This window comes from Centroberyx affinis, unplaced genomic scaffold (assembly GCF_046629955.1).
Source record: "Centroberyx affinis isolate AG114_WGS23_722 - 3 ecotype Tasmania unplaced genomic scaffold, CSIRO-AGI_Caff_v1 ptg003295l_1, whole genome shotgun sequence".
Classification (NCBI taxonomy): domain Eukaryota; kingdom Metazoa; phylum Chordata; class Actinopteri; order Beryciformes; family Berycidae; genus Centroberyx; species Centroberyx affinis.
The window spans coordinates 1-20,835 of record NW_027281306.1 but is presented as its reverse complement, the minus strand read 5'-3'; the positions used below and the strand labels follow the sequence as shown (position 1 = coordinate 20,835).

Genomic DNA, 20,835 nt, shown 5'->3' with positions numbered 1-20,835 from the left:
TCCAGTCCAACTCAGGACCACCAGCAGGACCTCGGCGTCTCTGGCTGAGGTTCCTCCTGTAGAGAACTGGTTTATCGGTGCAGAGTCAGTGAAGTGACCGGCTGTTGTCTTGTGTTGAACAGAACCTCCAGGTTGCCCGGTGCAGCCCAGAGTCACCGACACCACCAGAACGTCTGTGTCTCTGGCCTGGCTGCCTCCCGAAGAGGAGGGCGGCTCGGTGGTCACCGGCTACCTCGTCGAGATGCAGAAGGTGGACCAGGTGGAATGGACCAAGTGCAACACCACTCCCACCAAGATCTGCGAGTACACGCTGACCCACATGCCCCAGGGAGCCGAGTACAAGTTCCGGGTCATGGCCTGCAACGCCGGTGGACCTGGAGAACCTGCTGAGGTTCCTGGAGTGGTTAAAGTCCAGGAGATGCTTGGTAAGAGAAACCGTTACACTGACATGGTTTATTCACCTCATTCATGCTGTATTTAGCTTCACGTTTTCTGAAAAAACAGTTTTTGTATTTCTAACTAATGTGATCTACACAGTATACTTACTCATCGTATTAATATGGTTACTTATTTTTTGTCTCTTATACTGAAACCGCCTATCATAATCTCAGTACCAACTCTCTCCATCTCCTCTTCAGATTATCCTGACTTTGAGCTGGATCGCAAATACGAGGAGGGATACGTCGTCCGGCAGGGAGGCGTCATCCGTCTGTCGGTGCCCATCAAGGGAAAACCCGTTCCCACCTGCAAGTGGACGAAAGACGGCCGCGACATCTCCCACCGGGCCATGATCGCCACCCACGATGACATCACAGAGCTCATCATCAAGGAAGCCCACAAAGACGACACCGGCACCTACGACCTGGTGCTGGAGAACAAGTGCGGCAAGAAGGCCGTCTACATCAAGGTTGGTGTTGAGCTGAGGAGGAGCGCAGGCTGACCGGATCACATCACACTTCTCAAAACATACCGTATTTCCTCTAATAGTGGCCGGTAGTCAATTAAAAGCCAGGTCTCTGATAATGTCCGGGGCCGTGGTCGACACGAACAAATAAAGGCCGGCCCCAAATACAGGCCAGGGAAAAAAACAAAGGAAAAAACAACAGTGGATGGTAACTGGTAAACTCCAGTTACCGTAATTATCGGTAATGCAGTAAAAAAAAATGGCTACCTAACAAACCCCAACAAAAAGTAGGCTTCGTACTAAAATATGAGCAAATATACTTATCAAACAGAGGGAATTAGAAATAAAGGCCTGTCTCTAATATAAGCCTGCTTCCAATAAAGGCCTGGTACCCTCTGCAGCTGAGGTAGATAAAGGCCCGGGCCAATATTAGAGGAAATACGGTAAATGGTTTTCAGCTGACAGCGATGATATGTGTGTGAAAACAAGTGTGACAAGAAAGCCATCAACAGAGTGTAAAAACTAGAAACAAATAGGTAAATCAGGGCATATGTATATAAAGCTGTATAAAACTTAGCGCTAACTTCCTGTACGTTAACCCCGCCTCCAGGTGAAGGTGATTGGCCGTCCGGACGTCCCAGAAGGCCCTCTGGAGTTCGACGACATCCAGGCGCGGTCGGTCAGAGTCAGCTGGAGGCCTCCTTCAGACGACGGAGGCTCCGACATCCTGGGATACCTCGTGGAGCGACGGGAGGTTCCCAAGGCCGCCTGGTACACGGTGGACTCCAGGGTGACGGAGACCTCTCTGGTGGTGAAGGGCCTGAAGGAGAACGTGGAGTACCACTTCAAGATCTCCGCCGAGAACCAGTTCGGCGTCAGCAGATCCCTCAAGTCCGACGAGGCGGTCACGCCCAAGACGCCGCTGTGTGAGTGTCGATCGCTTTTGTCTTCCTTTGGGTTTCAAGACTCACTTTTCATTGCTATTCCATCCTCCAGTTGACAGCTGTCAGTCAAATAATATAGTGTTTATCAAATACCAATGTATTTTGGTCACTATTATTATGAACCGGTGGTGGCCTTATAATCTCCTCAGAAATAACTCATACAAGGCTTACACAAGGTATATAACACATTAGATAAGAAATACAGGATAAGATAAATAAAAAAACTAATACAAAGAGATAAAGTGTATAAGAAGAGAGAATAAAGACTTAAAATGCAGAAAAAGAGAATACAGATCAAGTTGCATAGAAAGTCAAAGTTGGGGCGCTTCTGAGATACAAAAGGAAAAAAATGAGTAACCCAACCTAAAAATGTCAACTGATGAAATCAAAGGGGCAGTTCTAAGAGTGTCATTTATGCACATAACACATAACAATGTTCTGATGTCAATAATTATTGTAAATATCAATGACCATAATAACACGTATCCTCCCCCCAGGCCCACCAGAGCCTCCCAGCAACCCAGCAGAGATCATGGACGTGACGAAGACCACGGTGTCCCTGTCCTGGGCCCGGCCCCGGGACGACGGCGGCTCCAGGGTCACAGGGTACTACGTGGAGAGGAGGGAGGTTTCCACGGAGAAGTGGGTCCGCCACAACAGGACCCACATCACCACCACCATGTACAACGTCACCGGCCTCATCCCCGATGCAGAGTACAGTTTCCGAATCGTGGCCCAGAACGACGTCGGGCAGAGCGAGCCCGGCCCCGCCTCCGAATCTGTCGTCTGCAAAGATCCATTTGGTGAGTGACAAACTACTTTATTTTTTTTCTGTCTGTATAAATAGATCTAATGTCTGAATAAAAGAGACTTTGAATGAGACATTAGAATAAATGGTAACACTTTACAAGGGTCACTAAGTTAAGGGTTAGCTAATGTTTAATAAGCATTAACTAACCCTTAATTAACAGTTAACTAATGTGTAATTTACTTATGGTTTTCATGTTAACTAAGTTATTAATTTATACATTATTTAATAGTCATCTTTATAAACTATTAAATAATGTATAAATGAATACCTTAGTTAACATGAAAACCATAAGTAAATTACACATTAGTTAACTGTTAATTAAGGGTTAGTTAATACTTACTAAGCATTAACTAACCCTAATTTAGCATTAACTAACCCTTAACTTAGTGACCCTTATTGTAAAGTGTTACCGAATAAATTTAAGTCAACAGTGGATTTTCAGATTGTGTACAACCAGTTGATTTTATGCAAGTTCTGTTTGTCCAAAAATATTGTCTGATAATTTAATCCATCATTTTCCACAGAATCCTATTCACATAGGATCTGAAACGTTAATCAATGATGACTTTGTATTCATAGTTTGACTATTTGAATGAACATTATCTTTTACCTACAGTTCTTCAGTATGCTTCTCCATAAATCTCATAGCCTGTCTTCCACTCTCTGTTTCCCAGACAAACCCAGCCAACCAGGAGAGATCGACATCATCTCCATCACCAAAGACTGCATCACCATCCACTGGCTCCGGCCCGAGTATGACGGCGGGAAGGAGATCCTGGGCTACTGGATCGAGTTCAGACAGGCGGGAGAGAGTGCCTGGAAGAAGTGCAACAAGGAGCGCTCCAAAGACCGTCAGTTCACCATGGGCGGCCTGATGGAGGCCACCGAGTACGAGTTCAGAATTTTCGCTGAGAACGAGACCGGACTCAGCCGGCCACGCAGGACGCCCATGGGCATCAAGACCAAACTGAGCGGTGAGCGGATACAGAATCCAGCTACCATCAAGCATTACAAAGTCCTTTGAACATTAAGCAATGATTTGTGTTTGATTTGTGTCTTTGTGTTTTGCATTTCTGTGCTTTATATATGCATTGGACATTATTTACTGTACAGAGTCTTCAAAAATATCAATGTCATACATATTTTACAGAACAATAAAATTGGGCTTTAACATGTATATTGACAAATGCCTTACTCTAAACTAAACTTTGCTAATGTTTCTGTAGTTGGCGAGGCTCCAGCACTGAAGGAAGAAATCCAAGACGTGACCACCAAGCTCGGCGAGTCCGGCACTCTAACCTGCGGCATCATCGGCAGACCTCTGCCTGAGATCAAATGGTACCGCTACGGCAAGGAGCTGATCCAGAGCCGCAAGTACAAGATGAGCTCCGACGGCCGCCACCACTCCCTCAGCATCCTGACGGACGAGCAGGAAGACGAGGGCGTGTACACCTGCAGGGCCATCAACGAGGCCGGAGAGATCGAGACCAGCGGCAAACTGCGTCTCCAGGCCGCGCCTCAGTTCCACCCGGGCTTCCCTCTGAAGGAGAAGTACAACGCCGGCACCGGAACCAGCCTCAGGCTTCACGTCGTCTACATCGGACGGCCCATCCCCCAGATCATGTGGTTCTACGGCAAGAAGCCTCTGAATGCGTCGGAGAACGTGATCATTGAGAACACAGAGAGCTACACTCACCTGGTGGTGAGGAACGTGCAGAGGAAGACCAACGCCGGTCGCTACAAGGTGCAGCTCAGCAACGTCTACGGAACCATCGACACTGTGCTGCGTGTTGAAATCCAAGGTATCTTATTATTTATTTATTTATTTATTTATTTATGGTTTATTTGATAAGGAGATACAGTATACATAGCCAAACTGAAAACATCTATCTGATGCAAGTGTCATAGTGTTTATAGCGGATGCTAATTTGCAACACCCGTCCCTAGAAGGGCTTTTGTGAAAATAAGAGATTAAAACAGTGAGGTAAAAAGAAGGTAAACCGAGTACAGCAAGATACAATAGAGCACAAGGTAAAAAAAAAAAAAAGGAAAGAAAGAAGGAAGGAGTAAAAAAAAAAAAAGGTAAACTGAGTACAACAAGATACCATAAAATACACATTTAGTAGTAACATAACTGCAGAAAACTAGACATGAGTACAAGTTTGTTGCTGAATTAACCAGGATTTGGTAGCTCTCTTAAAAGTGGTGTGAAGTTTGCAGCAGATTTCAAGTGATCAGGTAGCGAGTTCCAGGACTTTGCTCCTTTCACAGAAAATGCTGTCTGAGCAAAAGATGTTTTGCAGAATGAAACTTTACAATTGCCACTTGAAGCTGCTCTGGTGGATCTGCTGCAGCTCTGTAGTCTCTTGATAACTGTCTAACTATAACTATTACTACTGTCTGTTAGTAGTAGTTTGAATAATCTCACATTTGTAAATGTTTTTATGTTATTAATAATACATGGTAAATGTGTTCCCAAGTTTGTAATCAATTAATAAATATTCCTATGTCTGGATAATGAGGAGACCTTTCACTCACGTTTCTTCCCACTCTCTCTGTGTCCATCCAGATAAGCCATGCATCCCTGAGGGCCCCATCGTTGTTGACGCGCTGCTGAAGAGCTCCGTCATCATCAGCTGGAAGGCTCCCAAGGACGACGGAGGCTCCATGATCACCAACTACATTGTGGAGAAGCGTGAGGCCAAGGAGGGAGAACAGTGGCACCTGGTGTCCTCCTCCATCTCCGGCACCACCTGCCGCGTCCCCAACCTGATCGAGAACGCCGGCTACTACTTCAGAGTCTCCGCCCAGAACCAGTATGGAGTGAGCGAGCCTCTGGAGATCCCCTCCGTCCTCATCATCAAGAGTCCATTCGGTGAGTGGTGGGGCGGCTGTCCGATTTTTACTGTTGGAATGACTTTTAGTGTATAAATTGTATTTTGTTGGAAGGTTAATGGTAGGATGTTGCTCATTACACCATGCTATATCACATCAACTTTACTAACATCTTTCAACTAACACAGAGAGCATTATAATACCATTCCTGTTTGTTTCTCAGAAAAACCTGGCATCCCTCAGCAGCCCTTCATCACCAGCTCCACCAAGGACTCCTGCGTTGTCTGCTGGAAGCCTCCAAGCAGCGACGGAGGAGCTAAAATCTCCAACTACTACCTGGAGAAACGTGAGAAGAAGCAGAACAAATGGATGTCAGTGACCACCAAGAAGATCCAGGAGACCAACTACGAGGTCAAGAGTCTGATTGAGGGCTTCGAGTACGAGTTCCGCGTCAAGTGTGAGAACATCGGAGGCGAGAGCGACTGGAGCGAGATCTCTGCACCAGTTATCCCCAAGTCGGACCAGACTCCTCGTGCTCCCACATTCAGGGACGAGATCAGGGACATGACCGTGAAATACCACGCCAATGCCACCTTTGTCACTAAGGTGCTTTATCTACACTACGTTTGGTTTGATTTCAGTTATTTGCCTGCTGTGAAACACAGTTGCTTCATTCCAAAACACTAGATTTACTTCATGTCAATACAAAAGCCATTATTTACATTTACTTTATTCAATACATTTAGTTCTTGTTCATTAAATAACAGATGCTATACAAATAAAGTTTATTTACAAGGTTATTATTCTTATGACAAGGTGGTGGGACACCCCAAGCCTGTGGTGAAATGGTACCGCAGTGGAAAGGAGATCCTGGCAGATGGAACCAAGATCAAAGCCCAGGAGTTCAAGGGAGGCTACTACCAGCTGGTCATCACTGCTGCTGACGAGACCGACGCCACCATCTACCAAGTCAGAGCTACCAACTCTAAAGGATCCATCTCCACAACAGCCAACCTGGATGTGGAAGGTAAGCCATAACTAGATATGATAATATAATTTAGTATTGCAAAACATGTATCTTTCATGTGTTCTATAATCCATTGAATGGTACCTGCAGCAGGAACAACTCTTTACAGCTTTGAATTTGAATATTGGAGATGACTAGTAATTATTTTCCACGGCATTGCTGAATTTATTTTTGGTTATTATTTATTCAGTTGTAAAATACCATATTTAGTCAGTAAACACTTATTTTATTAAGTATTGTTATTAAAACTCAACTAATGTTATATTATTTCAAATGTTTTCCTTCCAGTTCCTGCAAAGATCCACCTGCCCAAGGAGCTCCAGGGAATGGGAGCAGTCCACGCTGTCCGTGGCGATATCATCACCATCAAGATCCCCATCACTGGCAAACCTGAACCAGCAATCACCTGGCAGAAGGGCCAGGAGATCCTCTCCAATTCTCCTTACTTCCAAGTCATCACCACCAGGTCCTTCACCTCCCTGGTCTTCCAGAAGGGAGTCCAGAGGAAGGATACTGGCTACTACATCGTCACCGCCAAGAACAGGTTCGGAATGGACAAGCAAACCATCGAGGTGGATGTGGCTGACGTGCCTGAGGCTCCCAAGGGTATCAAGGTCGGCGACATCACCCGGGACTCCATCACTCTGACCTGGGAGCCCCCTGCCAACGATGGCGGAAGCGACATCATCAGCTACACTGTGGAGAAGTGTCCCACTACTGCTGACAGTTGGATCCGTGCTGGCCAGACCACTGGCTGCAGCTACACCATCATCAATGTGTTTGGAAAGACCAAGTACCAGTTCCGTGTCATCGCCGAGAACCAGTTCGGACTGAGCCCTCCCTCCGATCCAACCGAGCCCATCACCACAAAGGAGGACACGTCTGTGATTAGGAACTATGATGAGGAAGTGGATGAGACCAGAGAGATCACCAAGGAGGAGGCTCTATTCTATAAGGTCAAGGAGCTGTCTTCTAAATACATCATCTCTGAGGAGCTCTCTCGCTGCCAGTTTGGAGTTGTCCACCGCTGCGTGGAGATTGCCACCAAGAAGACCTTCATGGCCAAATTCATCAAGGTCAGAGGAACTGACCGTGAGCTGGTCCTCAGGGAAATTGAGGCCCTCAACTTGGCCAGGCACAAGAACATGATCTACCTGCACGAATACTTCGAGAGCATGGAGGAGATCATCCTGATCTTTGAGTTCATTTCTGGAGTTGACATCTTTGAGCGCCTTGGCACCGGCAACTTTGAGCTTACAGAGCAGGAGATTGTCCGCTACCTGAGACAAGTCTGCACTGCACTCAAGTTCTTACACAGCAACAACTTTGGCCACTTTGATATCCGCCCTGACAACATTGTCTACACAACAAGGAGAAGCACTGAACTGAAGATCATTGAGATGGGCCAGGCTAGGCTGCTGGTGCCAGGGGAGAACATCAGAGTGTTGTTCTCGGCTCCAGAGTACTGCGCCCCTGAGGTCCACCGCCACGACCTGGTCACCACCGCCACTGATATGTGGTCTGTCGGTGTGATGGCCTACGTCCTGCTCAGTGGCCTCAATCCCTTCGCTGCAGAGTCCACTACTAAGATGATTGAGAACATCTCTAACTGTGAGTATGTCTTCGACAGTGAGGCGTTCAAGGACACCAGCCTGGAGGCTATGGACTTTGTGGACAGACTTCTGATCAAGGACAGGAAACTCCGTATGACAGCCCATGAGGCTCTGGAGCACCCTTGGCTTAAGATGAAGATTGAGAACATCAGCTGCAAGATCATCAAGACACTGAGACACAGAAGGTACTACCAGACTCTGGTAAAGAGGACTGACACTATTGTCTCAGCAGCTCGTGTGGCCTATGGCGGCGCTTTCAAGAACCAGAGAGGACTGGCTGTGGGTAAAGTGAAGATTGGAACCGAGTACCACGGCCTGCGCACTGGTCCCGTCATGCATGGCTCAGCTGAGGAAGGTGGACACGTCAGATTCACCTGCAGCATCGCCAACTATGACAAGAGCACACAGGTGACATGGTACTTTGGTAACCGTCAGCTGCACCCAAGCCCCAAGTATGAGATTGCCTTCAGTAATGGCTTTGCCAGCATCTACGTGAAGGACATTGAAGAGAGTGATGATGGTGTGTACAGATGCAAGGTGGTGAGTGATGATGGAGAGGACAGTGCCTATGGAGAGCTGTTTGTTGAGACAGTGAGGAGCATCAGGGAGCACTATGTCAGCCGTTCCATCAAGAAACTGAGGAGGAGGGTTGACAAGTCTAAGCTACTGCAGAGGCCACCAGAGTTCACTCTGCCTCTCTACAATCGCGCTGCTTACATAGGTGAGGATGTGCGCTTCGGTGTCACTATCACCGTCCACCCCGAGCCTCATGTAGCATGGCTGAAGAACGGACAGAGAATTAAACCAGGCGACAATGACAGCAAGTACACCTTCACCAGCGATAAGGGTCTATACCAGCTGATGATCCACAACCTGGACACGGATGATGATGCTGAATACACCGTCATGGCCCACAACAAGTTTGGAGAAGACAGTTGCAAGGCCCGTCTCACTGTGACCCCTCATCCTGTAATGGAGGACAGCATGAGACCCATGTTCAAGCGCCTGCTGGCTAACGTTGAGTGTGTAGAGGGACACAGTGTCCGCTTCGACCTCAGGGTGTCAGGAATCCCCTCTCCTACTTTAAAATGGGAGAAGGATGGCCACCCACTGCAGTTCGGTCACAAGACCACAGTCATACAGGAAGACATTGACTACCATGTCCTGCACATCAGGGAGACTCTGCTTGAGGATGCTGGTGTTTACAAGGTCACTGCAACCAACTCTGCTGGCTCTTCAAGCTGCCAGGCTACACTGAAGGTGGACCGCCTTACTTACACCAGGAGGGAGTACAAGAGTGAGGAGGAGAAATACAGACACGTCCAGAAACAGATTGAGAAGACTAACAAGATGGCTCAGCATATTGCTGCCACAGAGGAGATGGTCCCTCTAAATCCCACTGCCCAAGAGGCTCTCAAATTTGCTGCAGATATCTACAAACCTGCAGTGAGCACCAAGAATGTTGAGGGTGAGTTTGATATCACAGTGGAGAAGTCAGAGACCAAGAAGTTGGAGGAGGAGAGGAGGATCTTTATGCCATATGAGATCCCAGAGCCTGTGGTTCATGACCCCACCGCTCTGGATGAGGACAAAGCCATCAAACAGTTTGTGCCTCTCTCTGACATGAAGTGGTACAGGAAGCTGAGAGACCAGTATGAGATTCCAGAGAGGATGGAGAGGATTGTGCAGAAGAGACAGAGACGCATCCGCCTGTCCAGGTGGGAGCAGTTCTATGTCATGCCCCTTCCCAGAATCACTGACCAGTACAGGCCAAGATGGCGCATTCCTAAACTCACTCTGGACGACCTGGAGACAGTCAGACCTGCTCGCCGTTCACCCTCCCCTGAATCTGAGGCCTCCTTCAGATCCAGGAGGAGATCTCTGGGAGACCTGAGCGACGAAGAGCTGATGATGCCGGTTGATGACTACCTTTCCATGAGGAGAACAGAGGAGGAGAGAATGATGTTGGAGGATGAGCTGGAGCTTGGCTTTTCTGCCTCTCCTGCTGGCAGCCCTGTCCGCTTTGAGCGGCGTGCCATGGAACAGGAAGAGAGAAGGCAGGTTGTCAGGCAGGAGGTTGTCGAGGTTGCTGAGACAAAGAAGAAACGTACTCTCTCTCAGTATATGAGGAGGAGAAGATCTCTGTCTCCCACATACATCGAGCTGATGCGTCCTGTCTCTGAGCTCATCAGACCGCCACGCGCCCGGCCTGCTGTGGAGATGGAGGGAGAAGTCGTGGAGAGGAGGTCCCCCACCCCAGAGAGGACCCGTCCCCGCTCTCCCAGCCCCATCAGGTCGGTCGAGAGGTCCTCCCGCTCCTCCTCCAGGTTTGAGAGGTCTGCCCGCTTTGACATCATGTCCCGCTACGAGGCCAGGAAGGCTGCTCTGAAGTCAGAGAGGAAATACCAGGTGGTTAGCCAGACACCTTTCAGCCTGGACCACGCACCCCGTGTCACCGTCAGGATGCGCTCTCACCGCGTACCGACCGGCCAGGACACCAAATTCACCCTGAATGTCCAGGCCAAGCCCGAGGCCGAGATCCAGTGGTTCCACAACGGAATTGTGATCTCTGAGAGCAGCGAGAAGTATATCTTCACCAACATGAGTGGTGTTTTGTCCATTACCATCCTAGACTGCCAGGCAGAAGACAGTGGCACGTACCGCTGTGTATGCTCCAACTCCAAGGGAGAAGCTTCTGACTACGGCACCCTGGATGTGTCAGGTGGGGAGTTCACCACCTACTCATCTCGCCGCAGGGATGAGGAAGTTACTAAACCATATGTCCCTGAAATCACTCGCGTAGACCACTACCACACCAGCCATTTCAAGGCTGGCTATGCCTCCGAGACCCACTTTGCAGTAGAGGAGAGCAAGTCCAAGGTAACTGAGACACGAGAAGTTGTTACACGTGACAGATATGCAGCCTCCTCTGAGAGATACTCCTCTGCAGAGAGGTATGACACATCCATCAAGTACGCCTCTGCCGAGTACCTGTCATCTGCTTCCTACTCCTCCGCTTCCTCTGACAAGTTCTCTCTGACTGAGAAACACTCCACATCTGAGGCTAAACTGAAGTCCTCTGCTGCTGCTGAGGAGGTTTCTGTCCGTAAGGTGAAGCCTACTCTTCCAGCCAGGATCCTCACCAAGCCCCACTCTGTGACAGTAGCAGAGGGAGAGACGGCCCACTTCTCCTGTGATATCGATGGGGAGCCTGCACCCAGTGTGACATGGATGCATGAGAGCAGAACCCTTGTGTCCTCTCACCGCATCCAGGTAACTACCACCCAGTACAAGTCCAGTCTGGAGATCTCCTCTGTGACATCTTCTGATGAGGGCAACTACCTGCTGGTGGTTGAGAACTCAGAGGGCAGACAGGAGGCTCGCTTCACCCTGACCATCCGCAGACCTGCTCCCAAACAGGAGGTGAAGGCTCTGAAGTCCCCTGAGCCATCTGTGAAGTCACCCACTCCTAGTGTGAAGTCACCTGAGCCTACAGTCACATCACCTGCTCCCTCTGTGACTTCTCCTGTCCCTAGTGTCAAGTCACCGGAACCCTCTGTAAAATCCCCTGAGCCTTCAATCAAATCACCAGCTCCGAGTGTTAAGTCCCCTGAACCAAGTGTAACATCTCCTGCTCCAGGTGTGAAGTCACCCACTCCGAGTTTGAAATCACCTACCCCAGGTGTTAAGTCGCCCACACCGAGTGTAAAGTCTCCTGAACCAGAGGGAATTAAATCTCCAAAGGGCGTCAAGTCTCCTGAGCCCTCTGTGACCTCTCCAGCACCCGGTGTAAAATCACCAACTCCAGGCGTCAAGTCCCCTGAACCTGAGGGAATCAAGTCTCCAAGGGGCATCAAGTCTCCTGAACCCATCACCTCTCCTCCTGGAATCAAATCACCTCAGAGAATCAAGTCGCCTGAACCTGAAGGAATTAAATCACCACGGGGTGTCAAATCACCAGAGCCTGCAGGAATCAAAACACCAAAAGGAGTGAAGTCCCCGGAGCCTGCTGGAATCAAATCACCAAAAGGCATCAAGTCTCCAGAACCGTCTGGCCTCAAGTCACCGAGGGCCTTGAAATCCCCCGAGCCTGAGGGACTCAAGTCACCCCCTAGGATGAAGTCCCCTCCTCCCATCATGTCTCCCAAGAGGGTCGTGTCTCCCCCTACCGTCAAATCCCCAATCCCCAAACCTCCCAGGGTCCTGAGCCAGCTAGTGGCCTCGGCCTGCGAGGACACGGTGAGGATGTCCTGCACCTGTGAGAGCAGCGTGAGGGAGGTGGTGTGGTACGTAAACGGGAGGAGGCTGTCCCAGAGCAGCCACTTTGAGATGCACTATTCTGAGGGCTCCTGCAGCCTCCTGATCCACGAATTGGCGGACAGCGACCAGGGAGAGTACACCTGTGAGATGACTTCAGAGGGAGGCGTCTCCAAATCATCCTTCTCCTTCACTGGACAGGTGTTCCAGTCCATCCGTATGAAGGTCACAGCCTACCACGAGCAGCAACTGGCACTTAAAGGTGAGAGCCTGCCTAAAAGATTCAGTCAAGGCAGATTTATTGCATGTTCAAAATATAAAGACAATACTCTCATTAGGTTTGACTTTGCCAAAGCTGCTGTGTTTTCAAAACCGTAACATAACATTAACCCAGATGTCATTCTAAAGGATTATATCTCTAACATTGCCATCTTCTCCCTCTCCAGGATCCATGATGATGAGCCACAAGGAGTCGTCATCCATGATGAAGAAAGAAATCCACATGACGGAGGAGAGGTCCTCCTCCTCCTTGTCCTCCTCCGCCCAGCAGGCCATGATGTCATCCATGATGGAGTCCAGCTCCTTAAGCAGCATGGCGGCTGAGATGAAGTTTGAGACAATGTCCATGTCCAGCATGTCCTCCATGACATCAGAGACGTACGCCATGAGCTCCAGCAGCCTCACTGAGATGGCCTCCCACCTGGAGGGATCCTCATTCAGAGCTATCGGTAAGACAGACCGTAACTATTATAAGGATATACATTTAAAATCGTAACTTTGATTTAGATCTCAGTAACGTCAACTATTATAATGAGCTATGGTTTGCATTGACTTATATGTTCTATTGTTCTATTCCATTTCCAGGTTCTGCTCCCAGAATCGAGGCTCTGCCGGAGGACATCAGCATCGAACCAGGCAAAGTCCTGACAGTGGCCTGCGCCTTCTCCGGTGACGCTAAACACATCGAGTGGTCACGCGCCGGCAGAACCATCGAGGTGACGGCTGGCGGCCGCTTCCACATCGAGACCACAGAGGACCTCACCACCCTCATTATCACCGGGGTGAAGCCAGAGGATGCTGGAACCTACACACTCAAACTGTCCAACGAGCTCGGATCTGACACAGCAACCGTTCACATTAGTATTCGATCAATGTAAAAAAAAAAAGAAACAGCCTAATCTTCTAATCTCTATCTTCCCCTTTTCCCTTCTTCCATGCCTTTTTATTTATTAATTGAGCAAAATAATCTTACTTGATAAAGACCTGGATTTCTGTTCTTGTAAATATGAACTATTTTTATACCAAACTTGACATTAATTTATGCCAAACTAGACTAAAGTCTAAAGTTGTTATAAAATGTGCCATATTGGATAATTATGACTTAGGATTTTTGATCCATTTTTCTGTGACATGTACATAATGTATATAGCCGAATTTAACGGTTATGGAAAATGTATGCATTGTTATTTATGACAATATTAACTGAAACAAATGAAACTGAATGTTTAAAAGGAGAAAGTTTCACATGAAACGAATACCCTGTTAAACTTAGAAACTAAACACTGTGCCTCAACGATAAGTTGAAGTCTTAAGATTGCCTCAACAGGTAGAGAGGCTCCCTGTTGAAGTTTACTAAATCAGAGACACAATATTACGCACTGCATGTGAGTAAAAGCAGTGCTATTACAATACTCCTATGAATTGTAACATGAGCATAAGACCCTGAGTGCTGTTTGCATCTTACCCTCATGTAAGCAGGACGACTGGGCCTTGTGCTCTGACTGACTATGTCATACCACCATTTTAATGACATGCTCACAGTGCGAGCGGCCTGCACTCCCTGAGCAGAAGTTTTTTTTGTTTTGTGCTCTGTTTCTGGCAAACGACCACCTGTCTGGGCTCTCAGACGTTCCATCACCTGGCCTTTAAACATTAGAGTCCATCCTGTGCTTGTTTGCAGAGGCAGAGCCATCTCTCGGAGGTCTGCAGTGTGTTTGTGTGTTAGCTTTAGAAACCACCTGTCAGTCAGCGGGGCGTCGCCAAGCAGACGGACCACAGCCACAAAACCTGCTGTGTTAAAGAAGGAGAGGAAGGCGTGTTAAAGCGGTTCGCCCTGCGCTTTGGTTTTGATTGAAATTAGAATGTAGCGTTAACTATTTTCGCAACCTCCTTGAGTTTTATCCATTATTGATTTAATAAAGCATGATTATCAGCACTACCAGATGTCTGTGTTGTGATCATTTGTGTCCAGTTTTTTGCATGAATGATAAGAGTCAGCAGTGAATAAGCTGGCTCAGCTTGGCTCATACCTTGATTGACAGTTCCACTTTGTATTAGGCACATCCAGATATTTCATGTGCAAAACTGAAGGCTCCAAACACAGACAGTCCAAGTCAGGAGTCCGCTTGAGAGGGAAATGTTGGCATTGAACCGACAGCGAAATTACTATGCAATTCCATATTAGCCAACAAAGGATGAATCCAAGATAGCGAACAGGACCATATGAGGCGGAGTTTGAACCGAGGCCATATAGGGCAGCGATTCTCAACCTTTTTCATATCACAGACCCTTAATTTAGTTCACATCAGAGCCACAGACCCCCATTTCATAAGATTCTGTCTCAAATCTGAGATTATTTTTATTGTCAGCTATGATTTTGTCCAGAATCCCATTACTATCTGTATTGTAGGTAGAGCGATAACAGAGAAACTATGATCAAAACAGTCATTCTTCTGCATTCTCTAACTGTGTTAACTTCTTGTAAATGTAATAATGGTGAAGTGAAACAATTCATCAATTTCCTCGGGACCCCTTGGAACCCCCTCAAGGACCCCTGGTGGCCCCTGGACCCCATGTTGAGAACCACTGATATAGGGAACAAGTGATTCCATGATTGAGGAACCTGAACACATCGCCATCTCTGAGACACACAAACACATTTCCATCACCACAGGCAGGAGTAGAACCTGGTGACTCAGGATTTGAACCCAGGCCATATAAGGCAGTGAATCATTTGATTGGTGGGGGACTTGACCAATGACCACACTGCAGAGCGACCCCGAGCCGGACTGACCTCCAGTCACCAACCACCAGTCTGTGCTGCCGCTAGGTGGCGCACAGCAACCAAAGATCGTCTAGTCAGCCATTAGCAGCCCAGTCTCCACAACATGAACCAAATGTAGGCTTTTCAGGGCAAACTCATTCATGTTTATCACACAAAATTCTTATCTATAAACATGAAGACACAGAAGATGACAAGTTCATTTACAGCCAATAAAATGCAAAACAAGCAAGTTTCAAGGGATATAAATAATCGCTATGAATCACCGAAAAATCACTATGAAGTTCTAATATTTGTATTGCTCAGAGTGACTTATAACGTCCATATTGTGTTTCATGGTGTTTTAGTAGTAATAATATCTCTAAAGGGACTTGGGTTTGCTGCAGCGTCCTTTTAAAATCTATTTCAGTTTGCATTGTGTTGGAGCCAGTCTGTGCAGCAGTTCAAATTTTCGTAGCAGTTCGTTTTGCCACTAAGAATTAAAGTGTTAAAATTAAAATGATTAAGTGTTAAAAAGTTGAAACAGGAAATATTAGTAGAGTGTTAGTAGAAGAAGTAATAGAAAGGTTTGTGCTTTCAGCGCGAGCCGGATAGTGAAGGGGCACGCGCTGCTCTCGGCCAGGTGGGTCTCCATGGTAACAGAGCTAATTAACTCACCTGTGATCCGGAGCTCGGACGGCGACAAGGCTGTGAGAATGATTTAGTAAAGTTTTATAAGGTAAGAAATGTATTCCAGGTGTTTTGTTGGCTAACAGCTAGCTTACCTCCGCTAACGGAGCCGGACGGTGGTTTTGTTTTCGCCACATTGCGTCTGTTGTCTGTTTGTCTGTTTGTTTGTCTGTTGTCTGTTTGTCTGTTTGTTTGTCTGTTTGTCTGTCTGTTTGTTTGTTTGTCTGTTTGTTTGTCTGTTTGTCTGTTTGTCTGTCTGTTTGTTTGTCTGTCTGTCTGTTAGCAGGATTTCTCAAAAAGTTGTGAATGGATTTGCAGACAGTTGGTGGTTCGGAAAGTCATGGGACAAGGAAGAACTGATTAACTTTTCACTCTGATGCAAATGATGCCTTCTAATGTTATGGTTGTCTTGTTGAACAGGTATACATTTTCCTTATAGTTCCACTATCAATCAAACTACTGAACAGTAAGAGATGAAGTGTGGGGGTGTGTGGTGTGGTGGGGGGGGGGCGTTGTGGCTTTTATTGGGGGGAACGTGCAATATCTTGATGTAGGGCATCTGTGCAATATTGTTGGTGTGTATATTCTGGTGTATATGGATCTGTGTGTGTTACTGAATGCTAACTGTAGTTTGATTGTACATGTAAACGGATATATTGTGTGTATATGGAGAGGCTGTGTGCCGTTACGTCTCCTGTGTTCTCTCGAATGCCCAAGACAAATTTCTCCTAAGGGAGACAATAAAGGCTAATCTAATCTAGTCTTCCAGACAAGGTGCTTATCAGGCAGAACCAACACACTGCCAGACAGCTGCATCCTGTAGCCTGTCAGAAACATAAAGTCACACTGCTAACTGAAACTACAACACTCCAGTCCACAGCAGCTGTTAGTATCAGAGCAGCAGGGTGAAGGTAGACTCTGTAACATGAGGAGTCTTCTTCCTTAATCCAGTTTTCCATAGTGTTTGATTGCTAATGCAGATCACTGATTAAATCAGTTTCATGGGTGTGTGCCCATCGTTTCGTTTCTTTAGTCACACATATACAAAAAAGAAAAGAAAAGGATACAGTATAGACCTACTGTATAATTTGCAAGTGAATGTGAAGGAGAAATGCCTAAAAACCCTCCAGGGGCTTGAAAAGTCACATTCTCCAGGCAGCATATTACAAAAAATCATTACAGCAATGTAAAATACACAATTTGAATATATCTATAAATAAGTTTAGACATAGTAAAAAACAGAGACATAGTTCAGCATAGTACTTGACAACAATGCATCCCATAACACCCATCTATTTCACAAGTATAAAGAATCAGTCATAGTCATAAGACACACACACACACACACACACACCTCAGGGTTTGGGGCCATACACCTCCAGCTTAGCTCCTGCAGTGTGAATAAAGTCTCCCAGCTGTAAGGACACAGAATGTGAATTGAATTGGAATGACAGGAAACAGAACTGAAATCCATGAAATACGGTGAAATTCCACTTCTAAGAGAGTTTGTCTTGACTCACTAAACAATTCAATCATAAACAGTGGAGGAAGAAGTACTCAGATCTTTTACTTAAGTAAAAGTAGAAATACCACAGTATAAAAATACTCTGTTAGAAGTAGAAGTCCTGCATTCAAAATGTTACTTAAGTAAAAGTACAAAAGTATTAGCATGAAAATGTACTTAAAGCAACAAAAGTAAAAGTACTCATTATGCAGAATGGCCCATTTCAGAATAATACAGTATATATTATATTATTGAATTATAATTATTGATGCATTAATGTGTAAGCATCACTTTAATGTTGCAGCTGGAAAAGGTGGGGCTGATTTCCACTACTTTATATACTGCTGGGTATCTTACAGTAATCTATAATAATACGTCACAATTTATTAGTTAATGATATTTTGTATTAATAATCTGAATCTGCAAAGTAACTAGTAACTTAAGTTATCAAATAAAGGTAGTGGAGTAAAAAGTACAATATTTCCCTCTGAAATGTAGTGGAGAAGAAGTATAAAGTAGCATGAAATGGTAATACTCAAGTAAAGTACAAGTACCTCAAAATTGTAGCCTACTTAAGTACAGTATTTGAGTAAATGTACTTAGTTACTATCCACCTGTGATCATAATGTATGGATCATGATTACATGTTCTGCATCAAATCCCACCTGAAAGGTTCCTTTTACATTTTATGATATTCAGTATTGATAATATACAGTATAACACTATGTGTAATCTCACATATGTGGGAAGAAAAAACAAAAAAACAAATTCACAGAATGTCATTGAATTAAACTTCCTGAAATTCCAATTCCTCAGTTGAATTGGAATCGATGAGGTCATTCTTGAATTGAGCCTAAGGACACCTGCTCAGCCAATCAGACGCTTCCCTTCAGGAACAGCCTGTGTGTCCACAGCTGTCCAGCAGGTGGCGCTCCTGTCCTGTCCCGCTGCTGAAGGAGTCTGTCGTCCTCCAGCAGCGGGACACCTGAACCCGGCCCAGAACAGATTCAGATAGACCTGGATCTATAGTCTGGAGAAATATAACAGCACAGTGTTTTACATACTGGGACAACTGGAAGCTTCTTCTCATCACACTGAAGCCTCAGTCTGTTTCCCAGATTGTTTTGTTTTGGTCCCTTTTACCAAACCAAAAGAAGTCTGGTCTTAAAAGTCTGGTTTTTAAGGAACATTGTGGTGGAGCTGCTTTATATACTGAACAAAAATATAAATGCAACATGTAAAGTTTTAATCCCATAATTTTTCCACGTTAAAGCTTATTTCTCTCAAATCTTGTACTCAACTTTGTTTTCTCGTTTCTCCTTTGGCCCAGAATTTCTCTTAATTGAGAGTGTGACCAAGTCAAATCTTTAAAATTGTTGCATTTATATTTTTGTTCAGTATAGATATATTATATTATTATATACATTATATTATAGATTCAAGCAAGTGGAAATAGGCCATGAGCTCCAGCAGCCCCACTTTAACACAGCTATTCTGTTGCAGTCAACAGGTCTGACATTTAAGCCTTTCCATCTGCTGCTGTCTGTCAGAGTGTGTGTGTGTGTGTGTGTGTGTGTGTGTGTGTGTGTGTGTGTGTGTGTGTGTGTGTGTGTGTGTGTGTGTGTGTGTGGAGGGGGGGGGGGGGGGTCACGTTTTCAACGTAAAGCACCTGATGTGATGTGAAGCGATACGGAAACAAAAATACAGAGGAGTTGGTCGGTGTGACAGAGCCTCAACTCAACACTTCATAACATTCTTTAAATTAAAAAAAAAATAATTTTTATTTCTTTAGTACAAAAGAGTAATTCAAACAAAATATCCATAATGTATACCAACATCATAAAGAGCATGTGCATTACAATATAGTGTAATAAAACCCCAAAAACAGTTTAGAAAGAACAAACCAATATGAACACATCAATAGGTAAAGTAATACTGTTAAATAAATAAATAGGGGGAAAAATAGAAAATAAGTAAAAGAATATTAAAAGAAACCGAAAAGAAAAGAAAAGGAAAAGCAGAGTAAAGGGATAAAGAGAGAAAACAACAACAACAAAAAAGGAAAAGATTAGTTAATGAAGTAATTAATTATACCAAAAAAGAGACAGCAGTATGATCACCGCAAAAAACATGATGATTGTGAAATAAATTCTGTTTGACAGTTTTTTTTTTAAACAGATTGGGTGTGAGATCAAAGAGATGAGGGGGGGAGGTGACTGAAAACTTTGGCTCCTCTGAAATGAAACTGAGACAAAGATGTTCAACAAAAGTTTTCTCTTACATCTTGTGTTGGAACGATGGTTTTCCTCTCTTCCTCTGGAGAAGATATTGAACGCAGAGGAAAGCTGATGATAAATTACTCTGAAGACAAACTGCTGTGAGGAGGAAGTTTACTTGAAAGATGCTGAGTAAAGATAAATGACTTGACTTTCTGAATGACTTGACTCGGTCTCTTCACTGAGGATTTTATCTTTATTTATTATTATTTTTGTAGCATAGCACTGTTGCCCTTGAATAACCGTTAACAGTTTTGATCCCAGCACTTTCTCCATGACTGAACCGTGCTAAAAGATGAACAGACATCGACAAACACTAAAACAGATTCCACTTTCTTCATTTTCTTTATCCCATTCTGAGGAATAAGACCCGACCCGTTTCTCCCAAAACGAGAAAAATGAAACCAAAACTCTAGTTTGCTGTTTGTTTGCAGTCTGATCCTGAGACATGGAAACATTTTCTTCTGCTGCACTGAAATCTTTTTTTTTTTTGATTTATATACAAATAATGAAACAAGAATAACAAAGCATAATAACCAAGTAAGACATTAAAGAATAATAAATACATAATAATAAATAAAATACACGTTCAAAATAAAGAATAATACTAAATCATAACATTAATACATTAGTTTTAATAGCAGATAATAGGATACATTACCAAATAGCTAGAGTATGTAAAAAATTGGAGGATAAATAATTTCAGTCTAGATAAGCAATGTACAATATTTATATATGAGAAGTTTAACTTAATATCAAAATGTGCTCACACATTTCATCCATCAAGCTAATTACTGTACACTCTTTGTTCTTCTCCCATGTTCCCATCTTTCCTCAAAAACATGGACTTGATTCCTGATTCTCATAGTTATTTTTTCCATTGCATATATTTCATTTACCAGATCTTTCCATTTACAGTTAATTAAGTCATCAA

At 45.1% G+C, this 20,835-nt stretch overlaps 1 protein-coding gene across 1 annotated transcript in view; it reads left to right on the top strand.

Moving 5' to 3' along the window:
* Positions 1 to 14,599, top strand: part of LOC139660423 (titin-like) — a 60,613-nt gene extending 46,014 nt beyond the window's left edge. Inside the window, exons 37-49 of the mRNA XM_071538566.1 lie at positions 123 to 425; positions 639 to 907; positions 1,515 to 1,830; positions 2,346 to 2,651; positions 3,334 to 3,633; positions 3,886 to 4,461; positions 5,229 to 5,534; positions 5,718 to 6,100; positions 6,311 to 6,521; positions 6,810 to 11,732; positions 11,817 to 12,653; positions 12,838 to 13,119; positions 13,256 to 14,599. Of these exons, the coding sequence (XP_071394667.1) occupies positions 123 to 425; positions 639 to 907; positions 1,515 to 1,830; positions 2,346 to 2,651; positions 3,334 to 3,633; positions 3,886 to 4,461; positions 5,229 to 5,534; positions 5,718 to 6,100; positions 6,311 to 6,521; positions 6,810 to 11,732; positions 11,817 to 12,653; positions 12,838 to 13,119; positions 13,256 to 13,548 (9,305 nt within the window). The 3' untranslated portion in view covers positions 13,549 to 14,599. The remainder of the gene's footprint in view (positions 1 to 122; positions 426 to 638; positions 908 to 1,514; positions 1,831 to 2,345; positions 2,652 to 3,333; positions 3,634 to 3,885; positions 4,462 to 5,228; positions 5,535 to 5,717; positions 6,101 to 6,310; positions 6,522 to 6,809; positions 11,733 to 11,816; positions 12,654 to 12,837; positions 13,120 to 13,255) is intronic.
* Positions 14,600 to 20,835: the final 6,236 nt, after the last annotated feature.